A 25,592-nucleotide genomic window follows, 5' to 3' on the forward strand; every position below is an offset into this window, starting at 1 on the left:
ACATCCAGAAATCTTCATTAATTCACGTCGTATAGAAGAGGTAGATAACTTCAGGTGTCTCGGTATCATATTTTCCGCCGACATGCTATGGGACGCTCATGTAAACTACTTGCTAACAAAAATAGCGCAAATTACTGGCATAATTGGACGCATTCGATACCTCCTTCCCACACAAGTTAAATTGCTTCGTTATAATTCACTGTTTTACTCACACTTAAACTATTGTCAACTAGTGTGGGGGACAACTACATCTTCAAACCTACAGTGTATTCATTTATTACAAAAGAAATACGTTCGCCACATCTATAACGCTCCTTATGGAACACCTAGTTCAATTTTCTTTCGTCGTTCTCGCGTTATCAGGGCACACAACCTATACAGATATCGTTTGAGTGCTCGCTATAAATTAGAAACACAGAGAAATATAAGTAATATACGCAATCTTTCCCAACTGCAAATAAAAACCTCTAGTTACTGTACAAGACACAAAGAGAGCTGGGTAGTCCCTACAACTCGACTAAACTCCGGAAAAGAATGTCTCCGTTATCTTTTACCATCCCTTCGAAACTACTATCACCCCGTTCATCTTGATCTGTACACTTGCAGATATAGTGAACTTCGCGCAATATACGAAGCATAAAAACACACATATGTATGTCTGTGTGTATGTACGTGTGTATAATATGTGTGTGTTTGTACGTATGTGCATGTGTATGTGCATGTATATGTATGTGTGTGTTTATATATATGTATGTATGCATGTATGTGTATGTATATGTATATATATGTATGTATATATATATATATATATATATTATGTTGAAGCATCTTAGAATACTTTGGATAGTTTTCCCTTTCTTGTGTACAACTTCCCGATTTCTTTTATAGGCCAGTGCTATTCTTTTTTGATGTATTGCTGATAGCTTTCTGTTGTTCATTGTTATGATGAAAGTACCTTGTATTATTATATAATTTTTTGTGTTCTTTTAAATGTCTTTCTCGCCACTGTATGTACCTGAGGGGGGCTGAGGACCAGTCAAGCTGCTTGGACAGCTTTTTTCTTCAGCCCCCACCATGCTTATACATGGTAAATAAAGCTATTAAATGTTAAATTAAACCGGATTTTTTGTTAGGGAATGTGCGGTGTTACACTTTAAAACCGGTCTCTCATAAAACACGCAGTTTTTTTTAAGAGGGAAAGGGAAAATAAAATAGCAACATGAAGAGCGACACCAACATATCGAGAGAGACAAAGGAGACCATTTCCTTGGTCCCTCTGTGTAGGAAAGACCGAGAGGAAGAATTCACACGTGTCCCTTTATATTAAGAGGAGACTGGTCTCTTAACTGGAGCAATGTAGTTCGGTCAAGAGGAGAGGTGCAGGCGCACTAATCCATGGTAAAAAGTTCAGACGGTGCTAAGGCTTCGCGCCAATTCACGGAGAGCTGGAAACGGTCGTGGCCGGACAGTCGCAAGCGTCATGCTGCTCGTTTGACTTCCTTCGGGTGAATAATCCTGTTATTCTGACGCTTTTGTTTTGGTTACATTGCGGGTGGGAATAGCGAGCCATCAATATTTTCACGCTGGCTGTGAAATGCACTAGCTTTGCATGTAGAGTGAGAGTTTTCAGCTGACTGCATTAGTCCGCGGCCGCTTCCTGGATCTGCTCGTTCAGGTAGGACAAAGCGTTTCTAATCGTGTTCCCTGCCGCGAGCCACAGGGCGGTCTTTTGCACAAAACCACTTTTAGCGGGCTAGGGTGTCCCAATGTGTACGCGTCTGTCTTAGGCTGGTGATAGCGCACCAGCCTAAGACAGTCCGATGCTTTTGTCTACTTTTTAATTTAAAACGCGCGTTCGTTCTTCTCCTTGCTCGAGCTGCTGACTTTGGCATTCCTACGCCGCCATTTTATTACCGGCAATTTCCTTGTATTTTATGTGTGAGCGTGCACTGTCGGCGTCGGGTACTACAAAGTATGGCATCACTCTCCCTAACCGCTTGTTCACACTGGAAGCGGATCCACGTTCGCAAAGCGGTTGCGAACGCGGTTGTATAAAGATCCAGTACAATTGACGAACGCGTGCAATTCTACTGGATCTTTATACAACCGCGTTCGCAACCGCTTTGGGAGCGCGGATCCGCTTCCAATGTGAATGAGCGCTAAAGAAAAGCGAACATAAAGGTATAGAGTTATTATAACGTACCCTAGAGGTTCAAGTGGCGGTAATGTGCTGACGCAAATTGAAACAGACAGCAACCAGTCCGAAACTGACTTCCGGCAATGCATTCCTATGCGAAAGAGTGAGTGCATTTTCTCCCTGCGCTCGAGCATAAGAGCAAATATCCCAAATAATTCGTACGTACTAGGTAGCTTAGAGCATTTCTCAGTCAGGCCGACGAAAAAATTGGTCAGTTACGGCGTTTTTCTTTCAAATTCATCGCATTAAAAAAGTGAAAGCCGTTTACAACTCCCTGTAACGCCGAATTAGAGCGCAGCTCTTGAGGAGAAGGAGGGAAGGGTACTGGAGGGGTCAAGTGACCTTGGGTGGGGGTCACGTGACCTAAGGGGGTCACGTGACGATGCCGATGCCGATGACGTCATCAGTAACGATGACCATGCGGATACCGATGACGTCATCAGTGACGTCACTGATGACGTCATCAGTGATGATGACAATGACGATGCGGATGCCGGTGACGTCATTGATGACGATGACGATGCGGATGCCGGTGACGTCATCAGTGACGTCACTGATGACGTCATCAGCGATGATGACGCTGACGATGCGGATGCCAGTGACATCATCAGTGATGATGACGATGACGATACGGATGCCGGTGAAGTCATCAGTGACGTCATTGATGACGTCATCAGTGATGATGACAATGACGATGCGGATGCCGGTGACGTCATCAGTGACGATGACGATGCGGATGCCGGTGACGACATCAGTGACGATGACGCTGACGATGCGGATGCCGGTGACGACATCAGTGACGTCACTGATGACGTCATCGGGGGTCACGTGACCCCCGGGGGCCACGTGACTTTGGGTGTCACGTGACCTTGGGGGTCACGCGACCCTGGGGAGGGGGTCACGTGACCTTGGGGTGACCTTAGGGTCACGTGATCTTGGGTGTCAAGTGACCTTGGCGAGGATGACCTTGGGGGTCAAGTGACCTTGGGATGACCTTGGTTACGGCGACGCCGCTCAAGCCGGGAACGGGCCCCTAAAGGCGGGAACACATTTGCGAAAAAACGAACCGAAAATCGGACGGAAATCGGAGGCTGCGAAAATCGTAGCTTGCGATTTTCGGAAGACGAGCCACATGAGGTGAAATGCGCAGCGCGGAAATCGCAATGCACTGCGGTTTTCGTGCTTTTTCCCACGCGAAATACAAAAGGGCCGCCGATCTTGTGAAGTCCGCAATGCCTGATCGCCGTCGCCGACTTCTACTGTTGAAGAAGAAGCTAATCGTGCTTCAACTGATGAGGAAGCCTCAAAAAATGAAAAGGCGCTGGTGGGTGCGTCCCCTGTGGCAGAAAAGACAGCAAGAAAGCGAATTCTTCACTGCGGTATGTACAACCTTTATGTGGGCATGTAAATAGACCTTTTGCTAATTTATTCAAGCACCAAGGAGCTTGCTGGATTTGTAGGCACACGCGCTCGCCGTGCTGACGTCTCCGGCAGTGATTTGTTTAAAAATAAAGTCTAAAACAAATTCCGCTTTGCACGTACGTTCGTCAAAAAGAAAAGAATAATGATAAATTTATTATCGTTCGATAATGCATCAATAAAGCAGGTCAAAGAAAAAACAAAAAACTTCGAAACAGCTTGACGAGCCCTTAACCCCTACGGTCTTAGAGGAACTTATAATTTCTATTAGGCATGAATTTATTACAATGCTTTTGGTTAATCCTTTATTTCTTACCTTTTAGTCGGAACGGTATGGTTTTTTGTTTTGCTATTATTATTTGTCAAGGAATTGCACAGCACCCAAGCTTCAAGCTGCATTAAGGGAAAGTTTGCCCTGTCTATCAATTTATTCTCATTCGCAGCTGAAAAAGACAATGCCATTTATTGAAATACTAAAGTTTGTTACAGAGTTTATATTAAACAGTATCATTTATGTACATGTTGACATTAAGGGAACCGAGAATATTAACCTGTGGGACTCCAGACGTAATAGGTTAAGTCACAAAAAATAGCTGGCAATATTTATGTACTGCTTTCGATTCCCCAATATGGTTTAATAACCCTAGGGGGTACCTCGGATAACGTAGCAGTCTAGTTCTTACAACAGAATGTCGTGGTTATCTCTTTCAGATGAAGCTTATGCGGGCCGGGGATCTTGACTATTTTAAGAAATTCTACCGCATGACCCCGCAAGAGTATGATTACGTGCTCAAACTTGTAGAAGACGACCTTCGACGTTCCTATGTGTGCAGGGAACCAATTAGTGCATCGGAGCGGTTGGCCATGACGCTGAGGTAAGGGTGACGTAAATTCTCATGCAATAGCTTACCAGGTTGAGTGTTTTATATCTTATCTATCCTTTGATTTGCAATATTATGTGCCTGCGCAACGCTCCCTCTGCTGCATTCGTTCCAGGTACCTATCGTCAGGAGATCCTGTAAAGGATGTCGCACTGGCCTTCCGTGTGGGCATATCGACTGCAAGAGCTGCCATTATCGACACATGCAAGAGTCTGTGGGAAAGGCTGAGGCCCCTCTACATGCCGGTCTGTGCCTATTCTTTGTATGTTGGTATCCTATAATGACACATTGCTTTAATCAATCCAGACTCCCAGCACTCAGGTATGGCAGGACATCGCTATGGAATTTCAGAGACTCTGGCAATTTCCAAACTGCGTCGGAGCAGTCGACGGAAAGCATGTCCAGATGCAGGCACCTGTTAGGAGCGGCTCCCTATATTTCAATTACAAGGTGTGATAATCTTTACATTTAATAGAACCTTTCAAGCATTAATAGCATTTATGGCCATAGTGTGTTATGCGCGTATCGTGCACTTCCCCTTTTTTTCATTTTGTGTGGCATCCCCCTTTTTCCCCACTCCAGGACTAATTATGGCATGTTGTTTATGTGATTCTAATCCTGAGTTAGATGAAAGCAAAAATTACCAAGCTTCATATTTCCTGGTGTTTTGTTTTCAGAAAACGCACTCCATCGTGCTCATGGCTTCTGCAGACGCTCACTATTGCTTCACTATTGTGGACGTGGGGGCATATGGCAGAAACAGTGACGGCGGAGTGCTGAAAAATTCCAACTTTGGCATTGCCATGGAGAAGGGCTTGTTGAAGGTGCCGGGCCCGAAGTTGCTACCAGGCTCAAATGTGGTCGCACCGCATGTATTTATCGGTGACGAGGCGTTTCAGCTCCGGGATGATTTCATGAGACCCTACCCGGGGCAGAACCTTGAAAACGCAAAAGACAACTTCAACCAGAGATTAAGCAGAGCAAGGTATACATCAGATGCTTTCTAGGTCTCCTGGCTCTAAAACATTCAAAGCACCTTAATTACCAGAATGCCATGTTGAGCATCCTCATTAGTCAAGTTCAATTTACAGCTGAAGGGGGAGCTTATGCGATATCCCTGCAATAGTCAAGAATTATGCATAAACGTTATGTCTCCAGCTGCCATTCAAGCTGAAATATCTAGCAGTGCGCCACTGGAAGTGTTTTTTCTATTGCAGAGCAGCTTCTTATCCTATTGTTTGTGTTTCATGTTTCATATAAGGAGGTGCGTGGAGAACGCATTTGGAATTCTCTCGTCCCGCTGGCGGATTTTCCGAAGACCTCTGGCGGAGTCTCCCAAAAATGCTGAGCTCCTGGTTCTGGCAGCTTGTGTGCCACATAAACTACCTGACGTCCAAAGCAGGTCAAGAAGACAGTTTCTACTGCCCACATGGGTATGGTGACCATGTTACTCCAACTGGAACTATGATCGACGGTGCTTGGCGCACTGAGCAAGAAGACAGCGGCCTAACGTCCTTAGGTTGTACTCATGCCAGAAACCCTGCTGAGAGTGCAAAGGCTGTAAGGGAGCTGTTTACGACTTACTTTTTGAGTGCACCGGGCCAGCTCCCATGGAAGAAGACACAACCGTAACAGAAAGACTCCAAGAGAGAAATTAAAACGCTGTAATTAAAAATTGCACCAAATAAACATTTTTTAACTGTCGCATTCAAGATATTTTCTCCTAAAAAAGCAATGCATCACGAACTGAGTGACAAAACAAAGCACTGATGTCATCATAAGGCTGCCCGAATGTGTTTTTGAAAATTGAGAAATAAACAAAACACTAATTTCAACAGCTGATATAAGGCAATTGAAAGCTTCCTTCCTAAACTTACAGCAATACATAAAATATTATTTCAACAATATCACTGACAGAGTATGGAAACTAAAACAAATATGACACTGACCGAGTATCAAAGTTTAAAAAAGTATTGCTGACCGAGCATCAAGGTTAAAAAAAAAAAAAAGATATCACAGACCAAGCAATAAAAAAAGCTAAATATCACAGCATTACCAAAAATTGGGATTCACACACTCGTGGAATGCAACTCAAAATTTCTCTTCTTTGTCTTTAATTAAGGTGGGCTCGACGGTTCAACAATATCACTGACAGAGTATGGAAACTAAAAACAAATATGACACTGACCGAGTATCAAAGTTTAAAAAAGCATTGCTGACCGAGCATCAAGGTTAAAGAAAAGATATCACAGACCAAGTAATAAAAAAAGCTAAATATCACAGCATTACCGAAAATTGGGATTCACACACTCGTGGAATGCAACTCAAAATTTCTCTTCTTAGTCTTCACTTAAGGTGGGCTCGACGGTTCGACCTCCACATGAGTTAATCTGGAGGTCCCAGAGGACCTTAGGCACGACGCCCCGAGAGTAGGCCTTCATGACCTGTAAGATATGAACTTGACAATCGACCACGTTGTGGCAAGGAATAGCTTTGGTATGCATTTTGAGTCCTTTAAAAAAAAAATCCCACTCATCAGGTTTGCTCTCGAGCTCCTGGTCAATGTCTCTGACAACCTGCGTCCATTGCTGGTCCGTTCGGGACTTCTTTTTGGGGGGCCTTGCTCCCTGCTGAACGGGCTGCCGAGGCAACCTTTGTGACGGCGTAGGGTGTGAAGCTGTACTTGCTTGCAATGGCACATGCAGCACTTCCAATGGCACTTCCTCAACAACATGTGATGGGTCGGAAAGAGCTGCGGAAGTCGTTGAAAGCACCAGATCGCCAGGAGTGGATGGGGAGCCGGTTTCGTCAATGATGTTCCACTGCAGAACTAGTGGCGTGTCCTCTTCAGCGGCACTGCCTTGTGTGCAGTCTTCTTGAGCATCTAGTGATATGCTGCTTGATGTGCTGCGAATATGAAAGGAAAAGGCACAATCGATTTGTCTGCTTTCTTCTCCCCGTGCTTCCTTTCCCTTATCGTTTTTAACCTGTCACCAGTGATTTCCCTACACACCCCTAAGGGGGGTGTACCCCCCCCCCTCCCATTGTTTTTCTGAAGGCACCCTCTTAATTCGCAACGACTCCCCTTGTCAATGCCCCACCCCCCTAAAAATTTATACACCCCGCTAATATCAATTCCTGGGGAAACCGCTGCCTGTCACGTCGGTGGACGTCGCTCCAGGGCAGTATTAATGAGGAGTACATTTAATATGTATGAGCTGCTTTATTTGCTTACTACTGTTTTTGTAGGTTATATACAGCCTACTGTGACTCATATATCCACCTTTGAGAAGGCACAATTGTGGAAGCCTGCTCTTTCAAAAGTACTTTGTAAACCATCTGCGCTTCCCTCACCATTACCCAGAACTCCGGAGGTGGAGTATATGGGGCCTTTAAATAAAACAAAATAGCCGAAATCGTTTCTTACGGTCGCATCTGCAGGGTATCTTTTAGAAATTTCAGCTGCTCGAAGTACATCCAGCGGACCTCCTTTCGTGGTGCAGCCGCTCCACTTCTTTCCAGCTTCGATATGTCGCGGAGTTTTTTGGCGTAGGTGTCTTTGAGATTACGCCATCTGCTTTCTACGTCCTGGACTGTAATAAGAAATACACACTTTTAATAATTTATTTATACTGCCAACAAGAGCTGTGTTTTTCTGGCTCGGACTTTATAATTTCACTACGGTATGATATTGCTCAGTTACTGCTGCACTGAGATACAACTAGTCGCTACACCTCCTTTAACCAGCGGCGAGCAAAGTTCAGCAACAAACAATTAGGCTCCTGTTTTTAACAAGAGTGGTCGGAACTCCGCTTCACATGCGGTTGCTTTAGACCTTTAAGTTGCACGAGCGCATCAAGTTGGTTCGAGACTCGAGAGCGTGCATTTCGAAGTAAGATCTTTAGCGGCATAATGCCCGCGAAGGATGTTGAAGAGCAACCACGTATACGTAGTGCGTGTCAAATAAATGATAACTCCGACGAGAAACGCCGGTCGCTGCCAAGCATGAACAGACGAAAAGAAGAATCGGCTTGTCTCTACGTGTTTGTAGAAACTTGCACAACTGCATGAATCGCGTAAAACCTCACCTTTTGATCCCAGCACCGTTGCTATAGCCTTCCAGTGTTCCGACCTCACGAGGCTGTTCCGGTAGTCTGGCGAACTGGCGTCCCATATTTCGCGCCTCTTAAAAACTTCAGCTATTAAAAGCTCGTTGAATGCCACGCGAGCCTTTGAACCACCACCCTTTGAGGCAGAGACATAAGGGGTTTCCTCCGAAGGTTGACACAAGAACGCCTGCTGAGCCGCCATGTTGCGAGCCGAACGTATCTTTTCGTTCCGTCCTGTTCCGGGATTTCGCTCACCGAGCTCCTCCGGCCGGAATTCGGAGGCGCCGTGCGAAAATATCTGGCGCAGCAGATGTCTCGAACCGCTCCCGGTTTTCGGAAAAGGGGAGGAGCCTAGCTGCCGTGCGATTTTCGTGTGCGGTTTTCGCACAAAATTCGGCTTTTTTTCGCAAATGTGTTTCCGCCTTAAGAGCTGCGCTCTAAAACGGTGCTAAAACGGCTTCGTACGTGCATTTATGTGCACTGTCGGACACTCTTAGCGCGAACACGACGTCGGCGCTTTTCAGCATGAGGGATACACGTGCCAAACGAACGAAGGACATCTGGAAATTAAGGGAGACGGCAAGAACTACTCAGTAACACTGGATCAGTAACTGCTTGTGCATGTACGATCAAAATAAATTGAACGCCACGTAATCTATTCCGATTTATATAAGTAAGTACCCTTTATCCTTTCTCCTCTGAGCGAAGACATGTTTGTTCTAAGTTCAAAATATCACCCGCACGCTCGAAATCTTTGAGCCCAAGTGCCCGATAAAAGCTGCCCGGCAGAGAAAACAATACGAAGAGACACCTTTTATAGCCCACGGACTTTATTCTCTACGGTTTTAATGTTTTTATCCGCTAATGCACGACGGGGTCATTTTCATATGGTGACAGGACTGGCATATTATCAATATATAAGCGTCACCGGAATGCTGGTGAACCTTGAACACACTCTATATTCCATTCGATTCCAATTTTGCTTTGAATCGTCGCTTGTTTTTACACACCTGCTGCGGAACACACGTTTTGGACTGAAATGTAGCGAAGTTAAGCATCGTTCACTCATGAAGAAAAATGCGCTAACTAAAGCAATTACACTTTTACAGTGTTAATCAGGGTGTATACTATTCGGTACGACCCAAATAACCAAAGGGTTCCGTGTTATTTTTCGCCGAAGAGGCAAAATGCACGCGCATTTTCCCATAGGAATGCACAGGAGCACCGCAAAAGTAGACTGGTAGCTGTCTGATTCAATTTGCGTCACGGAAGTCGCATAGACACTAGCGCCAGTTGAACCTCTAGCGTACATTATAATAACTTTATGCATAAAGGCACCTATAGCTCGGGAAGTTAGTGTTCGTAAGCTTCGCTCGCCGATTTCTTTCTTGGTGTGTACTGTAAATGCTTGAGGTTGACCGCCCGAGGGCGTTGATGGACGGAAACATTGTTGGCGATTTTGCGTACTCTAAATGCTTGCGGCTGACCACCCAAAAGCGTTGATTGATGGAAACACTGTTGGCAATTTTGCCCGTAGAATTCATTACAGCAATTTACACCGCAACGTTATATTGTAGAGATCATTAGGTGAGCAAAAAGTCATAGTGTGTGTGCATGTGTGTGAGGGGGTGGGGTCGAGCTTCTACTTTAAAGCGCCCGAAAAAAAAAACATTTTCCTCCGCGCGTTTGCTTTGCGTCGGCGTCGCAGCTGTCACTCCGTCTGCGGAAAGAAGGGAAGGGTGCAGCGATGGCCCGGGAGTGCTTTTTTTTGTTTCGTTTAATATATCCTTGGCGTACTGTTTTGTTCGTTGTATTCTGACAATCGCGTCGGCAAAGATACCGGCCCGCAAAAGCGGCTCATCATTTTATTAGCTTCGACACTGCAAACAGCCTGTACGTCGGGGCTCTTTTGGCAATGTAAAGTTCTTGAGTCACTCACTGCTATTCGATCCGAAGCCCTCGCCCATCAGTGATCCGAGACCCGGGCACAAATACGTGTATCGAAGCGAAAGGGCACACAATTTATGAGTGGCTCGTGATTGGAACTGGCGGTACGTAGCGTTTGCCTTTAGATCATTGTAGGGTGAGGCGCAGTGTAGTATAATGGGAATGAGGAGTACCTTCTTCAAACATGCGGCTGTAAACGCTGATTATTTTTAAGTGCGATAGCATTTATAGTTGCGCACAAGTGCAGGTGTTTAGTCTCGAGGAATATGAGTGGAGCAAGAAAACTGAATTTTTGACAATTTAGTTAACGTCAGTTTTGCCGATAAATGTAGCGGGAAAATTGAACTGGTGCATAAGCCACGAGATGTCACATTTTTGCTTTTGGTAAATTTTGCCGGAAACTGTACTTGTTCAGAGAACACGTGACGTCAATTTTCCTGCGAGTTTGGGAGGAAAATTATCTGGTAACTTCGGCAGCAACACTTTTCTGCAAACTTTAGCGGGAAACTTATTCTAGGACAGATTCTAGATAGAAATCTGTGGTGAGTAGCTTAATAATGCTATAGCAATAAAATAATTAAATCTTCGCACAAAGTGTAATCTTGAATATGAGAATAAAGAATAGGACGTTCAACAAATTGCACATCATTTCATACTTCCACAATTATTTATTAATCAACTTCCAATTGTAACGCTTTATTTTAACGAAGGTAAAAAGCTAAATAAAGCACTGGGATGACACGAAGATGACGTGGAGCAAGAAGGCACCCGGCTTCACGTCAGCGATACCACGGAGACTCGCCGACAATAGGAGAGTTGCCAAAGGTGTCCTGATTATCACGCGATCCAAGACATATTCAAAAGAAACGGAAGTTCATCACGAAGAAGCGTGCAACCTAAGTGTGGAAGAGTGTCTTAATTTCCAAAAATTACTTGGAACTTTAGGCGTTAGTCCGACCGGGGTATAATGAAACGTTTTTTTTGTGAACTGTCTCAATCACTCCAGACGCGTAATCGTGGAACGAAATTGATCGAGGTCCTTTGTTGCCTTTTGAAATACGCAAATCGTGCTGAAGCCAACACCATTGTTTCATTCATCTCGGCACGACCAGCACGAAATAAGCATTAATTAGAATTGGAAAATTTTCTCGAGATAGTAAGGGCGCAACTCATAGAATTGAACCAAGGCGTAGACTTTCTCTGCGCTATAGACAATGCACACTTCGTTGCTACAAATATATCGGTATCACCATGCTGTTACTGTCTTATTGATTTCATTCTAGATCCAGCAGGGAAAGGTGAGCCATCTAGAACTGTCGTGTCGGAACCATACTTAGCTTATGTGAGAAAATATCGGGATAGAAAAAAAAAACATATACCTAAGGTCGACAGTTCTAATATAAACATTTTTTTCAAAGAGAGAAAAATTTAAGCATATACACCGTGTTATTGCAAGGGGGGTGGGAGGGGGGGACAGTAGTCTTCTTTGTTCTCCATGTTTCAGGCATGTATTTTTATATTTGGTGAAGGGAAGGGAACTACGTCTCATTTATTCCGTCTCTAGGGTATTGCAGTGTGCATTCTGAAGAATTCACACTGAACCACTCTGGAATAAAAGTTTAAGTAAAATGTGAGCAAATGCAGCAGTTGCTACACCTATGTGGCAATTAGTAACACTCTACTAGCTCTTTGGCACATCACTGACGCCTCGGGTTGTAACTGTGGTTGCTACCAGTTAAGAAAATTGAAATAATTATTATTGCAATCCAAAACTGTCGAGCAGGTGATCATTAATACTGTTGATGCGTAGATGTGAGGAAAAGTAAACAAATGGCCACAAAGAGCCGCAGATGTGCAGGTTGTTATATTGAGTGACGTTAATAGTCACCGCTGGCACATTTCCTCTTGAGTAAGATGTTCATTCCTTTGAGGGTTCGAGCATGAAAACAAAAATCAGTTTTGAGGTACGACATTAGTGAAAACAAAGAAACATTGCTGCAAAATTATAAATTACTTATGTTATTCATGAGGAGAGGCACACCTAAAAAAACGGCGGGCATTAACGCCTATTGTGTCATTAATGGGCATGGGCCGCGAATGTGTTCCATCTATGAGATATTCAGGAAAAATAAATAACGAGTACAATTTGTGTGTAAGATTAAGTGTAAGGGATGCAATGCCTAAAACCCTAAAACCGTGTGAGCAAAAAAAATATTTCGCAGTCTTTGATTTTCTCGGAAGCTACGGCCTCATATGTATACGCTCTCGAGCTGGGTGGCCCTTCCTCAAGAAGAGAAAAAGAGCGGTTACTAACTGGCTTGGTTAGCAACCATTAACAACACTCCTGTTAATCACATCAGTTAATAAAATAACAATGTTAGTTACATATGTTAAAAGCAGTTAATAAGTTTAGTATGTACTACGAGCTTTTGTCTTAAGGTTGATTCTCAAACTTGAGTTATTCTCGCCGAGGGCAACTGCAGCGGCTTGAGAAGTAGGGGTTGTTATGACAACAACTGCGTCGGCTGCAACAAAACGGGGTAAAAAACACGTATCTTTATTCTCGTAAGCTGGATAGCAAATCGAGGCATGTCTTGTTGAAGTCAAGTGGTACCACCGGCAGCCATCACTTGACACGAGCTAATGTATGGGACTCTATTGGAAAAACGAGAAAAGGCGGAGTTTACCAATTTCTGTGATGTTGTCAACACTGAAACATTTACCTGCTTTTCGGGAAGTCTGTCAAACAGCTGGTGCACAAACATTAAAATTGACAGCCATCACAGTTCTTAAAAATAAATGTTTTCTGGTCAAGAGTAACTGCGTTGGCCTAAAAATTGAGTGTGCCTCAAGGGGACACGAGGTACCTAGTAGCCGCGGAATCGGTTTCGACGAGTTGGGTTCAGCAGGCGACAAGCTTGAAGGCTTTGTTACGTGGAAGTGGCTGATTCCCGCAAAGCTGATGTCAAGATGGAACATTTTTCAACATATATCAACTTGTAGGCTTCTCGAGGGCAGTCTTAATGACGGCAAATTCTTCTGTTTACATTACTACTAGAGCAAGCTTGCCAGCTCAGGGGTGGGTGCTCCGGCACGTTTGATTATTTTAATCAGCTTTCGAAAGCTTGAAAAATACTGATTCCATCTCCGAACGCCCTATATAATCATCGTGGCATATGAGAAAAAATACGCGCCTTTCAGCACAGTTTAGGAGCTTCAATATTTCTACTTTTCTATGTTTTTCCCAAAGACTGGCGTGTATTGCCTAGTGTCAAAAATAGGCCGCCGGTGGTGCCACCGATGGGCTCCTGATACAGGCTACTACAAAAGAGTGGTAAAACGCGGCATAGTTGGAGCTAACGCAGCTGTTGCAATAGCAACGAGTACGTGGCATACCGTTGCACTCGGGAAGGACTCGATGTCACTGTGTGAATCGTCCTTAAGGTGTTTCACTCTGAGCGCAGCCAATGAGCCAATCGAAAGCGTCGAGGACTTGCTTTTGCCGGTTCAACCAATCACACAGAGAAGAACCCCTTTTGCCGTTAACTCCGATGACGATACCCTATAGTCGGCCTTTTGGCAGGCATCGTATCGTTATCGGGGAAAGTATCAAAACGATCTACTAGAACTTTCCACTGGCTCCATGGGAAGGTTGCGACGACCGAGGTCGGATTTAACGTGGAACGGAGAAATCGGGTATTTATGTGAATGAATGTTACTTTAATGAGTGTTGGCGGTAACTGGCGTTACCGGTAATTCGTTACTTCTTTTCGCTAACTTTACTTTTTCCCCCACAGTAAACTACTTGCGTTACTTATTTGCAATAACGGGGTTACGTTACTCGTTATTTTAGAGCCCAGCTCTAAGGCGCCCGTTTCGGGGTTGAGCGGCGTCGCCGTCGGTGTAACCGCGCGTTTCGTTATGAGATATTTCCCATAACAAAGCCACACGTGACGTTACGTGTGACGTCATGAGGGTAAACTTTTCCCGCTTATTTTGACGGGAAATTTTTTCTCTAAATTTAGCGTGAATTTTTTTCTGCTAATTTTTTTTGCTTAATTTAGCGGAACAATTTTCCCACTTATTTTAGCGGGAAAATTTTTCCGACAAATTTAGATGAAAAGTTTACCCTCCTGCCGTCGAACGTGACATCACATATGACGTCACATGTGGCGTCACACGTGACCCTTCCCAGCTTGCCCTCTCTTCCTCCTCATCAAGAGCTGCGCTTTAATTCGGCATTACAAAGATTCGCAAACGTCTTTGATTTTTTTTTCTTCCCAAAACATAAAAAAAGTTACACTTTCATTTTTGTCGTCGTGTCGAGCCATGTGAATTTTTTAACTTTTTTTTTGCTTTTTTTTTTGTTGTGAGTATTTAGGTGAAGGCGTAAAACTAAAAAGCATGTGTGGTCAATTTCTGCATGGATATAATGTTTCTTGAAATACGGCGCTAATAATACTTGTAACGTGAACATTAAAATGTGGTAATTATTATTTAACAAAGTAATGCAAATACGTCGTGCGTTACCTTTTATCGGTAATGTGGTCCTTTTATTTTCAGGTAACGTAGGACGGTAACACGTTACTTTTATTTGCGAGTAATGGGTAACTTATTTTATTACTTTTTTTTTAAACGCCTACAACACCTGGCGCATTCTACGGAGTCGTGTGTCATGACATATCAACGAGAAAAAGAAAATGTATTTGTTGTGGCAATAAGTGCTGAGGTGATCACCGGCACTACGATTTCAATAGACATTATTCCTTATTAGCGCGATCTTTCGGTGGCTGCGCGCACTATGAGAGCGGCAGCGTCATCCTTGACGTTTCACAGACCAGACCGCCGGAGTCAGTAAGGACCCCATTCTCTCAGCGAAGCGTTCGTCGCGTGTTCTTTTTTGATTTTCTGGCATATAAAAGGAGTCAGTCGTTCAAGAATATATTACGAATATTATCAAGCTCAAGTGCGTTGTTCGTGATTTCAGGAGGAATTTCTTTGAAAGCATGAAATGCTCTGAACGGAACCCTCAAATGCCAACATTTTGTTTTTCTGTCCTTAGGTTTGTCCGTGCATTATCCGCTAAATTTTGCGTGAGGATTCCCGTCACGTGACCCGGACGTCCGGAAATTTTGTTCCGGGTCTCGGACCCGGAACAAAAAACATTAATAGACAAACTTGAAAAACTACAAAATAGAGCTGCTAGGTTTGTTCTGGGACGGTACGGGCGGAGAGACAGCTGTACTCAAATGAAGACTGAACTGAATTGGGAACCTCTCTCAGCCCGCCGTAAAAAATTGTGTTTAAAGTTTCTGTTTTTGATATTTAAAAATAAAACAGGAATTAACGGTGAAACTGACTTAAAAGAACCATATTATATTTCTAAAAATGGTACGATCATGCTTTCAAAATTAGAGAGGACGCGCATGTACGCCAACTCTTTTTTTGTTAAAACGATACGAGAGTGGAATGGGCTGTCGGAGCTGAAAGTGTGCAGTGAAAACGAAGTTGTGTCCTTTTCAGCATTGTAACCCCCTGCTGTAACGCCCTCGGACACTGCGGGGTAATCTCTGAATAAAGAAGATAAAGAAATCCTGTTTTCCTTCCTTATAAATGTAGCGGAAACTTGTACGTCTTCTAACTTAAACACAAATTGAGTTTCCCTCCTAGATTTAGCTTAGAAATCGACGTCACGTGACCTAAGCATACCTACCAATCGCAACATACCTTCCGATTGTCTCTCCCCATTCCTTCCCTAACTTCCTCCTCACTTCCTTTTCCTATACCTCCCCTCTAGGGTGTCCTCAATATCTGCCTCCTTTCCCCTTGCTCCCCATCTGCCTTCAATTAACACTTTGCCGCTCCCTCTTCCTTTTATCCCCATAAATTCAAAAATTTTAAAGAACACCAAAGAAATCTCTAGTAAAATCCTTTGTCTACTCTTCGAACAATCCCTACCCAGAGGCCAAATTCCCATCGATTGCAAGATTGGCAAGATTATCCCGATCCACAAAAATGGTGACCGTAGCCCAGTTTCAAACTACCGCCCTATATCCTTGACAAACGTGGCATCCAAATTGCTCGACCACATCACATTCCCCCACAGAGTATCTCACCTAGAAAAAAACAAAACTTTTTATGAGAAGCAGCATGGTTTTCGTAAAGGGTTTTCGTGCGAATCACAACTAATATTCACTCACGACATTCACATAAACATGAACCTGTACACTCAAGCTGGTGCCATTTTCTTAGATTTTTCCAAAGCATTTTATCGTGTTCCTCATTGCCGACCATGCACTAGCTAAACTCTCTTCACTTCATATTGACCCTCTTACACATTCCTGAATACGTAACTTCTTAACACTACAACGCCAATACACAGTGTGCGGTAATTACCAATCTAACATGTCTGATGTAATTTCTGCTGTGCCACAGCGAACCGTGCTCGGGCCTCTTCTTTTTTAAATATACGTGAACGACTTAACCGATTCTGTCTCGTCCAAAACACGCCACTTTGCGGATGACTGTGTTATTTACAGGCAAATCACTAATTCTCCAGCAAGACCTGAACTCCAGCAGTGCTTGGTGCGACAATTGGCTTATGTCTCTTAATGGTTCAAAATGTAATGTTGTAACTTTCAGTCGCAAACAATCGCTATCGCTTCATTTATATCTTTTATACAAATCACCCCTTTCAGTCTCATCCTCTTACATATACCTTGGTGTTCATCTCTCTGAGAACCTATCCTGGTCTAACCAAATTGACGCCATTACAAGCTCTGCATCCAAAACACTGGGATACTTGTGACGCAATCTTTTCTATGCATCCCCCCCCTCCCCCCCCAATCTACGCAAGTTGTACGAGACATACGTTCGCCCCATACTTGAATTTGCTTCCGCTGTATGGAACCCCCACCAGAAATACCTTATTATTCAGCTCGAAAGCATCCAAAATCGCGCTGTTCGTTTTATGACATCGACGTACTCTCGCCAAGCAAGTGTCTCCTTTCTTAAAAACTCAATCCTCTTACAACCACTTGAAATACGTTGCAGCGCTGCCCTTTCATGCATCATTCAGAAATCACGCTCTTCTAACCTTAACGTTGCCGCCCCCCTTGCTTGAGCCTCCTGACCGAACATTTCGTCGTTTAACTAACAGCCGAAGTTATAAGCGCATTTTTTGGTCACACATCTGCGTTTAATAATTCCTCACTAGCACGCGCAATCATGCATCGGAATTCTCTTCCTGATCACATAACAGCACTTTCCGACCCTACAGCATTCCGAGTAGCTATTTTAGAGTTTTTAAGTACTATTTAGTTTTCGTTTACAGTGATGTTCTTGCCCACATAATGAAGTGTTATATGTGCTTGGACCCTGCAATTTGTATAATACATAATTTTGTTAAAGTGGTTTTTCAGTTGTGATATCGCTATCTTGTTGGTACTGTTCTTTCTTTTTTCTTTTAAGTGTTGATTATACTGTAATTTGACCAAATCGCCCCCTTGTGAAATGTCCAGAAATGGACCTTCAAGGTATTATAAATAAATCCCTCCCCTATTTTCCGGCAATACCTTCGTACCCCTCGTTCTTTCCTCCTCCCCCTCATTGGTCGTGTGACACATTATATCAGTTTCCCAGCTAAATATAAAGGGGAAATGGAAAGTCACGTGACTCACCCATTCTCTCTTCCCATTTCTCTCTCCCCTTTTCTCTCCCTCGCAATCCCACTCCTCAACTTCCTACAGTGCCTCTCCTCCTCCCCATCTGCCTTACGTCCCCTCCCTCCCTTCCTCTTTCCCCTCCCCTTCCCGCTCCTACATTGCACTTCCTCCCTTCCGTCTCCCCCTTCCTGCTCGTGTGACAAACAAATTCAGTTTCTCTAAATTTATGAAAAAGTCTTGAATATGGTTAGGCTTAGCCTTTAAAAGGCACTCACAGGTAAAACTATTTTTTTTTTTCCGAAACAATTGAAAACGATGCCTGGAAATTACCCTCAAATCTCGAAACTTGGGCACTCAGTACTTGTGAAGTAAAAAATGAAAGTATAGCAATATCTGTAATTCGAAATTACAGCGCAACTCTTGAGGAGAACAGAAAGGTACGGAGGGAAGGGTATTCCCCTCCTCTTCCTCCGTCCCCTCCCCTCCACATCTCCTCCTTCTCGTATCCCCTCACCTTCCCCCTCCCCTCCTCCTCTTCCCCCTCCTGTTCCCCTGCTCCTCCTGCGCACCCTCCCTCCCCCTCCTGCGTACCATCCTCTTTTCCTTCTCGATGCAATCACCTCTTCCCACAGTTTCCCCGCTAAATGTAGCTAGAAAATTAACGCCACGCGTCCTCAACACTAATTCTCTTTCCCCACTAAATTTAGCGGAAAATATGACGCCACATGACTTTGTGTCACGTCACCTAAAAACAAACTCTATTTCTCCTCTAAATTTAGCGGGAACATTGAGGTCACTTGACCTCATATCGCATTCAATTTCCCGCCAAATTTAGCGGGGCGGTTACGGCGACGGTGACGCTAACGGCGACGCCGTCAAACGCAGGAACGGGCGCCTAAGAGCTGCGCCCTATAAAACAATTTCCAAAAACCGACTTTGAAGTTCCCGCGCAATCCGCGCCAGTGCTGTGACGTCGAAGATTGAGTCGTCCTGCAATTCAAGCTTCTCCATGCCCGCTTTCGTGTTCGTCCGCGGCCCCGCATTGAACCGCTCCGTGCGGCCGCTTACCGCTGTGAGCAGACGACGCTTCACTTTCGAGTTGGAAGTTATTTTAAGGCTCTTTCTGCGACTTTAAATTATTTGAAATGTTGTAAGGCCGAAGAAAACTCGCAGTTTAATATTTTTGAGCGGCGTGAGGGGCCACATCACGCAGGATCTGCGTGACATGCTGCCCCCGGCGGAGTCACAATCGAAACTCCGGTACACGGACACCAAACCCAGTTGTCTTGATAGTTTGAAGATTTGCTTTTCAAAGTCTGAGACGTCATCGGGCTTCTTTCTAGATTTTATATTCAATTACGTCAAAAATAAAAAGAGGCGAGGAGGTGTTAAGGAGCAGGTGAGAAAACCATCAAAAATAAAGGGCGCGCGCGCGCGTAAGACAATATTTTTGCGTGTTGGTATTTTTTGAGTGTTTATTACTACAACTTGTATTGTTTTTGACAACAAAAACAAGAACGATATTTGGGGTGTCAGCGCCCCTTTAAGCGTGGAATGCGATAGCGTTATCGGGCCCCGTTGGTAGAGCCGTTTCGAAGAAACCCGCACTTGTGCCTAAGCCGTGCAACCGTGTGTGCGTGGTCCAGTCGGTAGCTTCACGCGTGTCACGTGATATGGTGCCAAATTTAGTGGGTGGATAGGGTCATGACATCACAATCACGTGTGACATCACACTTGATTATGACGTCGTGGCTGTATCGCCCAATCTGGATTTTCCGGTCCCACCGACGCCGACGCCGATGCCGAATTTTCTGCGACATCAGCTCTTGACTCCCGGAACAATCGCTCCTAAAATCTGCATTTCATTCGCTATCGACCAACACACTGTTTACCAAAAAAAAAAAGCCCGCGTTTGCCTACGCCAGGTGTGGGAAACGCACGTGCGCATAGACCAGATTCGCGCGAGGTAAAGCATTTGTGCATGGTCAGTACAGACAACAGCGCCACCGTAGTGGTGTGACGTCACAGAGTTAGATTGGTCTATAGAACAGAAAGTAAAGGTCGCTGTGACTGCTTCGAATAAAAAATTAACTTTATTCTATAGTGGTTCATCCCTAAACGGACAGGACAGTGGAAAATATACTATACGTGCTCGTTTGACCACTAGGCTGTCGATACACGTGGTGACGCCCATACCGACGCGTAGAGAGCACAGAGAGTGTCCAACTGCTCAGCGAGGGTCGCGTGGTCTGTGGGACGCGTTTGCAATACGAGCTGCGAGGAGGTGACGAACGCGTTGGTCGTCAAAAGGGTATTCATTTCGGGTAGTTGGTGGTACATTTCAGGATTAAAAGCGCTAAAAGACGAGGTCGAGTAAAAGAAGACACACACACAGTAGAGCGCACTTGCTACTGAGGTTTAATCTGATTTAAACCAAAGAAGAAACATATATGCCTTGTCAATATCATCCACGTCATGTAAACACATAATCTTGATAGCTTGAATTAACAAAGGACTACTCTCAGCTCCTCAAAAATGCGGTAAACTGTGTTCAAGAATAGAAAGGGGAGATTTGAGGGTGGGTATACGTAAAAAGAAGCATGGAAATAAATATGTGGAGTGCAAGGAAGGGGTGGTGTATAGAATACCTTTAACGTGTGGGAGGGTTTACATAGGACAAACCGGAAAGTGCATCAACGGCAGACTAAGGGAGCACGGACTGGCAGTAAAATCTTCGCACTCGGGTAATCTTGCGATACACTGCAACCGATGCGATTGTGGCCCAAAGCTTCAGGAAACTGTTATCCTGAGCAGAAATCGTAACAAAATGACTAGGGAAATTTCGTGGGCGTTTTTCATAAGGACGTGCGACGGCGACACGTGCTTTAGCGCGTAATCAATAGCAGTGTGCGATTCGGAGGTGGCGTATCTTCTGTCCTTTGTTAACTCAAGCTAGGCAGATTTTTATCTGTTTTCATGACGTGGATAGTTGTTGACAAGGCATATATGTTCCTTTGGTTTAAATCAGATTAAACCTCAGTTGCAAGTGCGCTCTACTCTGTGTGTGTCTTCTTTTACTCGTCCTCGACTTTAACCGCTTTTAATCCTGAAGCGTTAGTCGTCTGCAAGCGGCCTTTTCTATTGGCTACGCGACAAGGCAGCGCATGCGCAATTGCGACCAAGGAGGACGCCTCCTGCGGAGGTTGTTTTTGTAAGCCTTGTAGGAGGGAAGGGTGAGAAAGTGAAAGCGTACACGATTGGCTCTCAGTTTCCCCCAACCCCCCTACAACGCTTACAAGAACAACCTTTGCAGGAGGCGTCCTCCTTTAAATTGCAGTCCATGGGTTAAGGTGCACAACCTCCTCAATCTAGGCTTTCTACCCACGCGCAGGGGGCGGATGATAAAAGGAAGGGAAAGGATACATTTTTGGAAGCAAATCCGATAAACAACTTGCGTTTTTTATTTTTATTTTACCATGCTGTGAATTTGCTTGGATAGTGCAATGTGTTTTAGTTATTTGCTGGTTCATTCTATGAATATAAGAATTAGGTCGCTATTTTACGCGACTGTATTCACCCTATCGCCGGCAATAATAGGTCTTGCGCGGCGGGGTAATCTGGAGTAAGTAAATATTACTGAGTACTTAAATAATCGCGTCCACCCCCCCCCCCCCCCCCCCCCCATCGTTAGGAATTTAAAAGTCAGCGACCTTTGTTTAGAGATATCCAAAATCAACTCGTCTTTTTCTTTTCAATTGCAGTCAGATTAATGCACTTCCTGATCCATCATGGGTGCTTCTGTACTCTCCATGTTGCTTCTACTGAACGGTACGTTACACACAAACCTTACAATCGTCTTGAGAAACACAGCCGCCCGAAGAGAAAATGAAAATGCATGACTTCAAATTTTGCAGCATCTGTAACAGACTGGTCCAATGAGAACAATCAAGATACAAGTAATGGCAAAAAAGGTCGTGAGTGTTAGAAGTTGCAAAGTTTTTAATTACAATTTGTAGATTTGTTGCTATGATTTTGTTATTACACTTTAGGAATCCATAGAGCCAATAGCGAAAGTTTTAAAAGTTTTTTTTTTTTTTTTTCACCCGGAAGTCGAACACTTAAAATAACACTAGTTAACAGGCAATTAAGCAGAAATCGGCGAACTATACTTTCCTACGAGCCATTCAGGAATCGGAGTTTTTGTGTCCAGTTCTAACATAATTTCACAAAAACGCGAAAAATGATCCCTGGACGTCTCAAAGTCACAAGGCATTCAGTATGTGGTTAAGTTTGTTTAACCTCTATTGGTAAACGCCGTCAATATTGTAATAACAGCATCACATTCCAACTTGGGTGACCTCCTTCATACTAAAAAGTATATTAGAAGGAATTTTGTTACACGTACACCACGAATTGTGGCTCTGTTAACACATTTATTATTCAGTGTTGTCCGAAAGCCTATTATGCACCTGCCAATTGTATTGCCTGCCAGAGTGTCGATCCAAAATTGTTTTCGGTTCTGTTACGGTTCGGGTTCACGGCTTTCAGTTCAGTTCCGGTTCAGCTCCAGAGAGCAAAACTAACGGTTTAAACCGATTTCCACTGCTAAACTTAGAATAAGTTTTCCACGTTGTTTTGGTAATGGACACTATATCCACCGTGTAACGAGTAACTATATACAGTTCTTTTTTTAAGCTTCACAGATTTGTTAAAAAAATACAACGTGAAAGCTACACTCACGCGGTTTGCGCAGGTGAGTTATATGGCCAAGGGGACATAAGATGGGAGGCTTATTTTAACAATCCGTTAGCTAATTAGATAGCATTTGTTAATTAACTTTTCAATTAGTGAAACTAAACGTATGGTAGATGGAAACTCACTCAGCGTCATCGAAAACTACAAAATCACTCCGTTTCAGAAAGAGTTTGAGCGCTTGAGAAGCGCAGTATTGCGATAAACTTACACCACGTGCAGCAGAAACAAGGCTACCGGTAAGACAAGGCGCCCGTGCGAGTTTGCCGTCTAATCTCAGAACCCGGCCTTGTACCTGCTGCACGAGTTGCATTTTTAGGGCAGTACTTCGGTTCAAACGCGAACAAAGTATTTCTAAAAATGATTGATTTAGTGGTTTGCGATGAAGCTCAGCAAGTTACTTCTTGGAGCCATATGTCGATTTTCACTAAATGAAAAGTTAACGATCAAATTTTACTTAATTAGCCGACTGATCGTTATGAGGAGTCCCATATACTATGTCCCCTAGCCGTATAACTCACCTGCATAAAAGGCATAAGTGTAGCATTCACGGCTTTTTTAAACAAATCTATAAAGCTTTGAAAAAGCTACGCGAAGATCTATTGTTGCATAGACTCTTAGTGAATGCTTTAGCGTGACCCTTTGAAACTCCACACAGGTCGCCCTTTGGGAAACGCTAACACTGACCCCTTCACTTTTCTCTTTTGCTCCCTCTAGCTTTTGCTTCCTCTTTTCGGCCTCGTCAATGGGTCATTGTTAGCGTGTCCTAAATAGGGATGGGCATGACGTTTCCCAAGATCAATGCTAATGGATTCTTTAAAAATCCGCTATTGAATGATCCTGCATTTTTCTCACTTGTGCTGTCCTCTGCTTGTCAGAGTATGTCGATTCATTTGGACGCGGTCATCTATATCATTCGTGGAAAGTGCCACATTCATTCACTCTTGTAAGGAACCCTATTCATATCACTCGTGCAGACTTGTACATAATCCATTACAAGTAACGAAACTACTTGTAATCCCTTACATTTATCAGTAATTTAGTAACAGAATAATTATATATCCTTTAGGGTAATTTTAAAGTAATTTCCTTATATTTTTTACGTAACGGATTCCTTGCAATCCGTTACATTTTTTTTCAATACCAGACCCTCCCCCTCCTTTCCCCCAACCTCAAAGGAAAGTTGTTTTTTTTTATTTTGGTAAAGTCGAGCGCGGTGACACTCTCACGCGAATCGACCGGCGCAAAGGGAGTCTTGGCACTCTTCAGTTCCGCAAAAGCCCTTTTTTGCAACACCAAGCCCCTGAATCTATTTTTTTTTGTTTTTTTGTTTTGACACTAACAACACTGTAAAAAATCCAAATAAGCATTTAAAAAAAAAGGGGGTGGGGGGTCGGGCAAGTTATATTCGTTTTTTTTTTTAGTTCCTTTCTTTTTGTTTGCGATGGAAGACGGGGAGAGGAGGACACCCAGTGATTGTGTGCCTCTTCGAGAAGCTCGAGGCGGTAAGTGTACAGACAAGAATTAACAAAGTCCTCGGTTATAGTGACTAGGACCATTTTCATAATGTCACAACACGAGACAACGATCCGTCTACCCTAAAATCCACCAAGAGATATTTGATAATATGCGAAGGTGTTATTGCCATAAGCATCCTCGTTCGATGCTGCACACTTATCATCTTCTCTTAGAAAACAGGATGTATTTTATTCTGCGTCTTTCACCTTATTTGACCCTCTTTTAAACGCTACTTACTTTTTTGTAGTCCAACTTCTAGAGTTGGCCCACTTTATTTGTGGATTCCAGCCAGGTTATCTACATCTCAGTCACCCTTTTTGTGAGTCAGCTTTTTGCGAGCACTTTGAAAATGGTTATAGTCTTCCTTTCTTCTTCCTGTTTTTCCCCCTGCAGGACGCATCTTATCTAAAGCAGATATTTTTTTAATATAAAATATAATGGTGGCTGACGTAGACTTGATATTCTGGGCTTGAGCGGAGAGTGAAATTCGTGAGTGGGGCGATAGCGCGGCTCACTTTCTGCCCTTCGCTGCCCGTAGTCCAACGGACGTGTATTTGGAGAACACCGGAGTAAACTGCAGTCAGTTCGTGCTCTCTGCGTTTTTGAACGACCCAAGACACATGACCAACGTGCGTTTACATTTCCTTGATTTAACCAACGATCTATTTAATTGTTGTTATAAATGTGTTTTTTTCGATTACTTATATTTACATAATAGAAACTTTTCTGCTATGTCACTTCACCATCGTCTCAATCGAGGCTCGACCTGGTCAGAACCAAAGGAAGAATAATATCGAGGCAAACCTTATCTATTATTTAATTATCACCTTACTGTTACAACTATGCTTTGCTATTTTCTGGCAGTATACGCCGCTATAGTAAAGTGGACATAAATCAATTTTTATTCTAGTTTTGGCTTGATAAATAATGACTTCTGCAGCTTCACGATTTCGACATAGGACAATTTTAGTCGATCTGTCCAATGACTCCGATAACGATACCCGATACTCCGCCGCCGCTTTTGCGCATTCGTCATATCGTTATCGGGGGCATCGGAAGTATCGAAAGGATCTACTAAAACTCTTGAATATCAGGCAACGGCTGC

General features: G+C 43.7%; 2 protein-coding genes across 2 annotated transcripts; one reads left to right on the forward strand and one right to left on the reverse strand.

Moving 5' to 3' along the window:
• Positions 1-4,218: 4,218 nt before the first annotated feature.
• Positions 4,219-5,064, forward strand: LOC121047972 (protein ANTAGONIST OF LIKE HETEROCHROMATIN PROTEIN 1-like). Its single transcript, XM_040503740.2, has 3 exons — positions 4,219-4,491; positions 4,613-4,742; positions 4,804-5,064. Exons 1-3 carry the CDS (start codon positions 4,328-4,330, stop codon positions 4,951-4,953), a joined length of 444 nt encoding a protein of 147 aa, XP_040359674.1. The 5' UTR covers positions 4,219-4,327; the 3' UTR covers positions 4,954-5,064.
• A 1,772-nt stretch (positions 5,065-6,836) lies between these two features.
• On the reverse strand, positions 6,837-8,842 carry LOC121047971 (transcription factor Adf-1-like). Its single transcript, XM_042293138.1, has 4 exons — positions 8,586-8,842; positions 7,925-8,090; positions 7,181-7,404; positions 6,837-7,009 (listed from the first exon to the last, which is right to left on the reverse strand). The coding sequence occupies exons 1-4, from the start codon at positions 8,806-8,808 to the stop codon at positions 6,837-6,839; spliced, it is 786 nt and encodes a 261-aa protein (XP_042149072.1). The 5' UTR covers positions 8,809-8,842.
• Between the last annotated feature and the right edge of the window lie 16,750 nt (positions 8,843-25,592).

The sequence above is a fragment of the Ixodes scapularis genome, unplaced genomic scaffold (genome assembly GCF_016920785.2).
Source record: "Ixodes scapularis isolate PalLabHiFi unplaced genomic scaffold, ASM1692078v2 PGA_scaffold46__3_contigs__length_2488377, whole genome shotgun sequence".
In the NCBI taxonomy this organism is placed as follows: Eukaryota; Metazoa; Arthropoda; class Arachnida; order Ixodida; family Ixodidae; genus Ixodes; species Ixodes scapularis.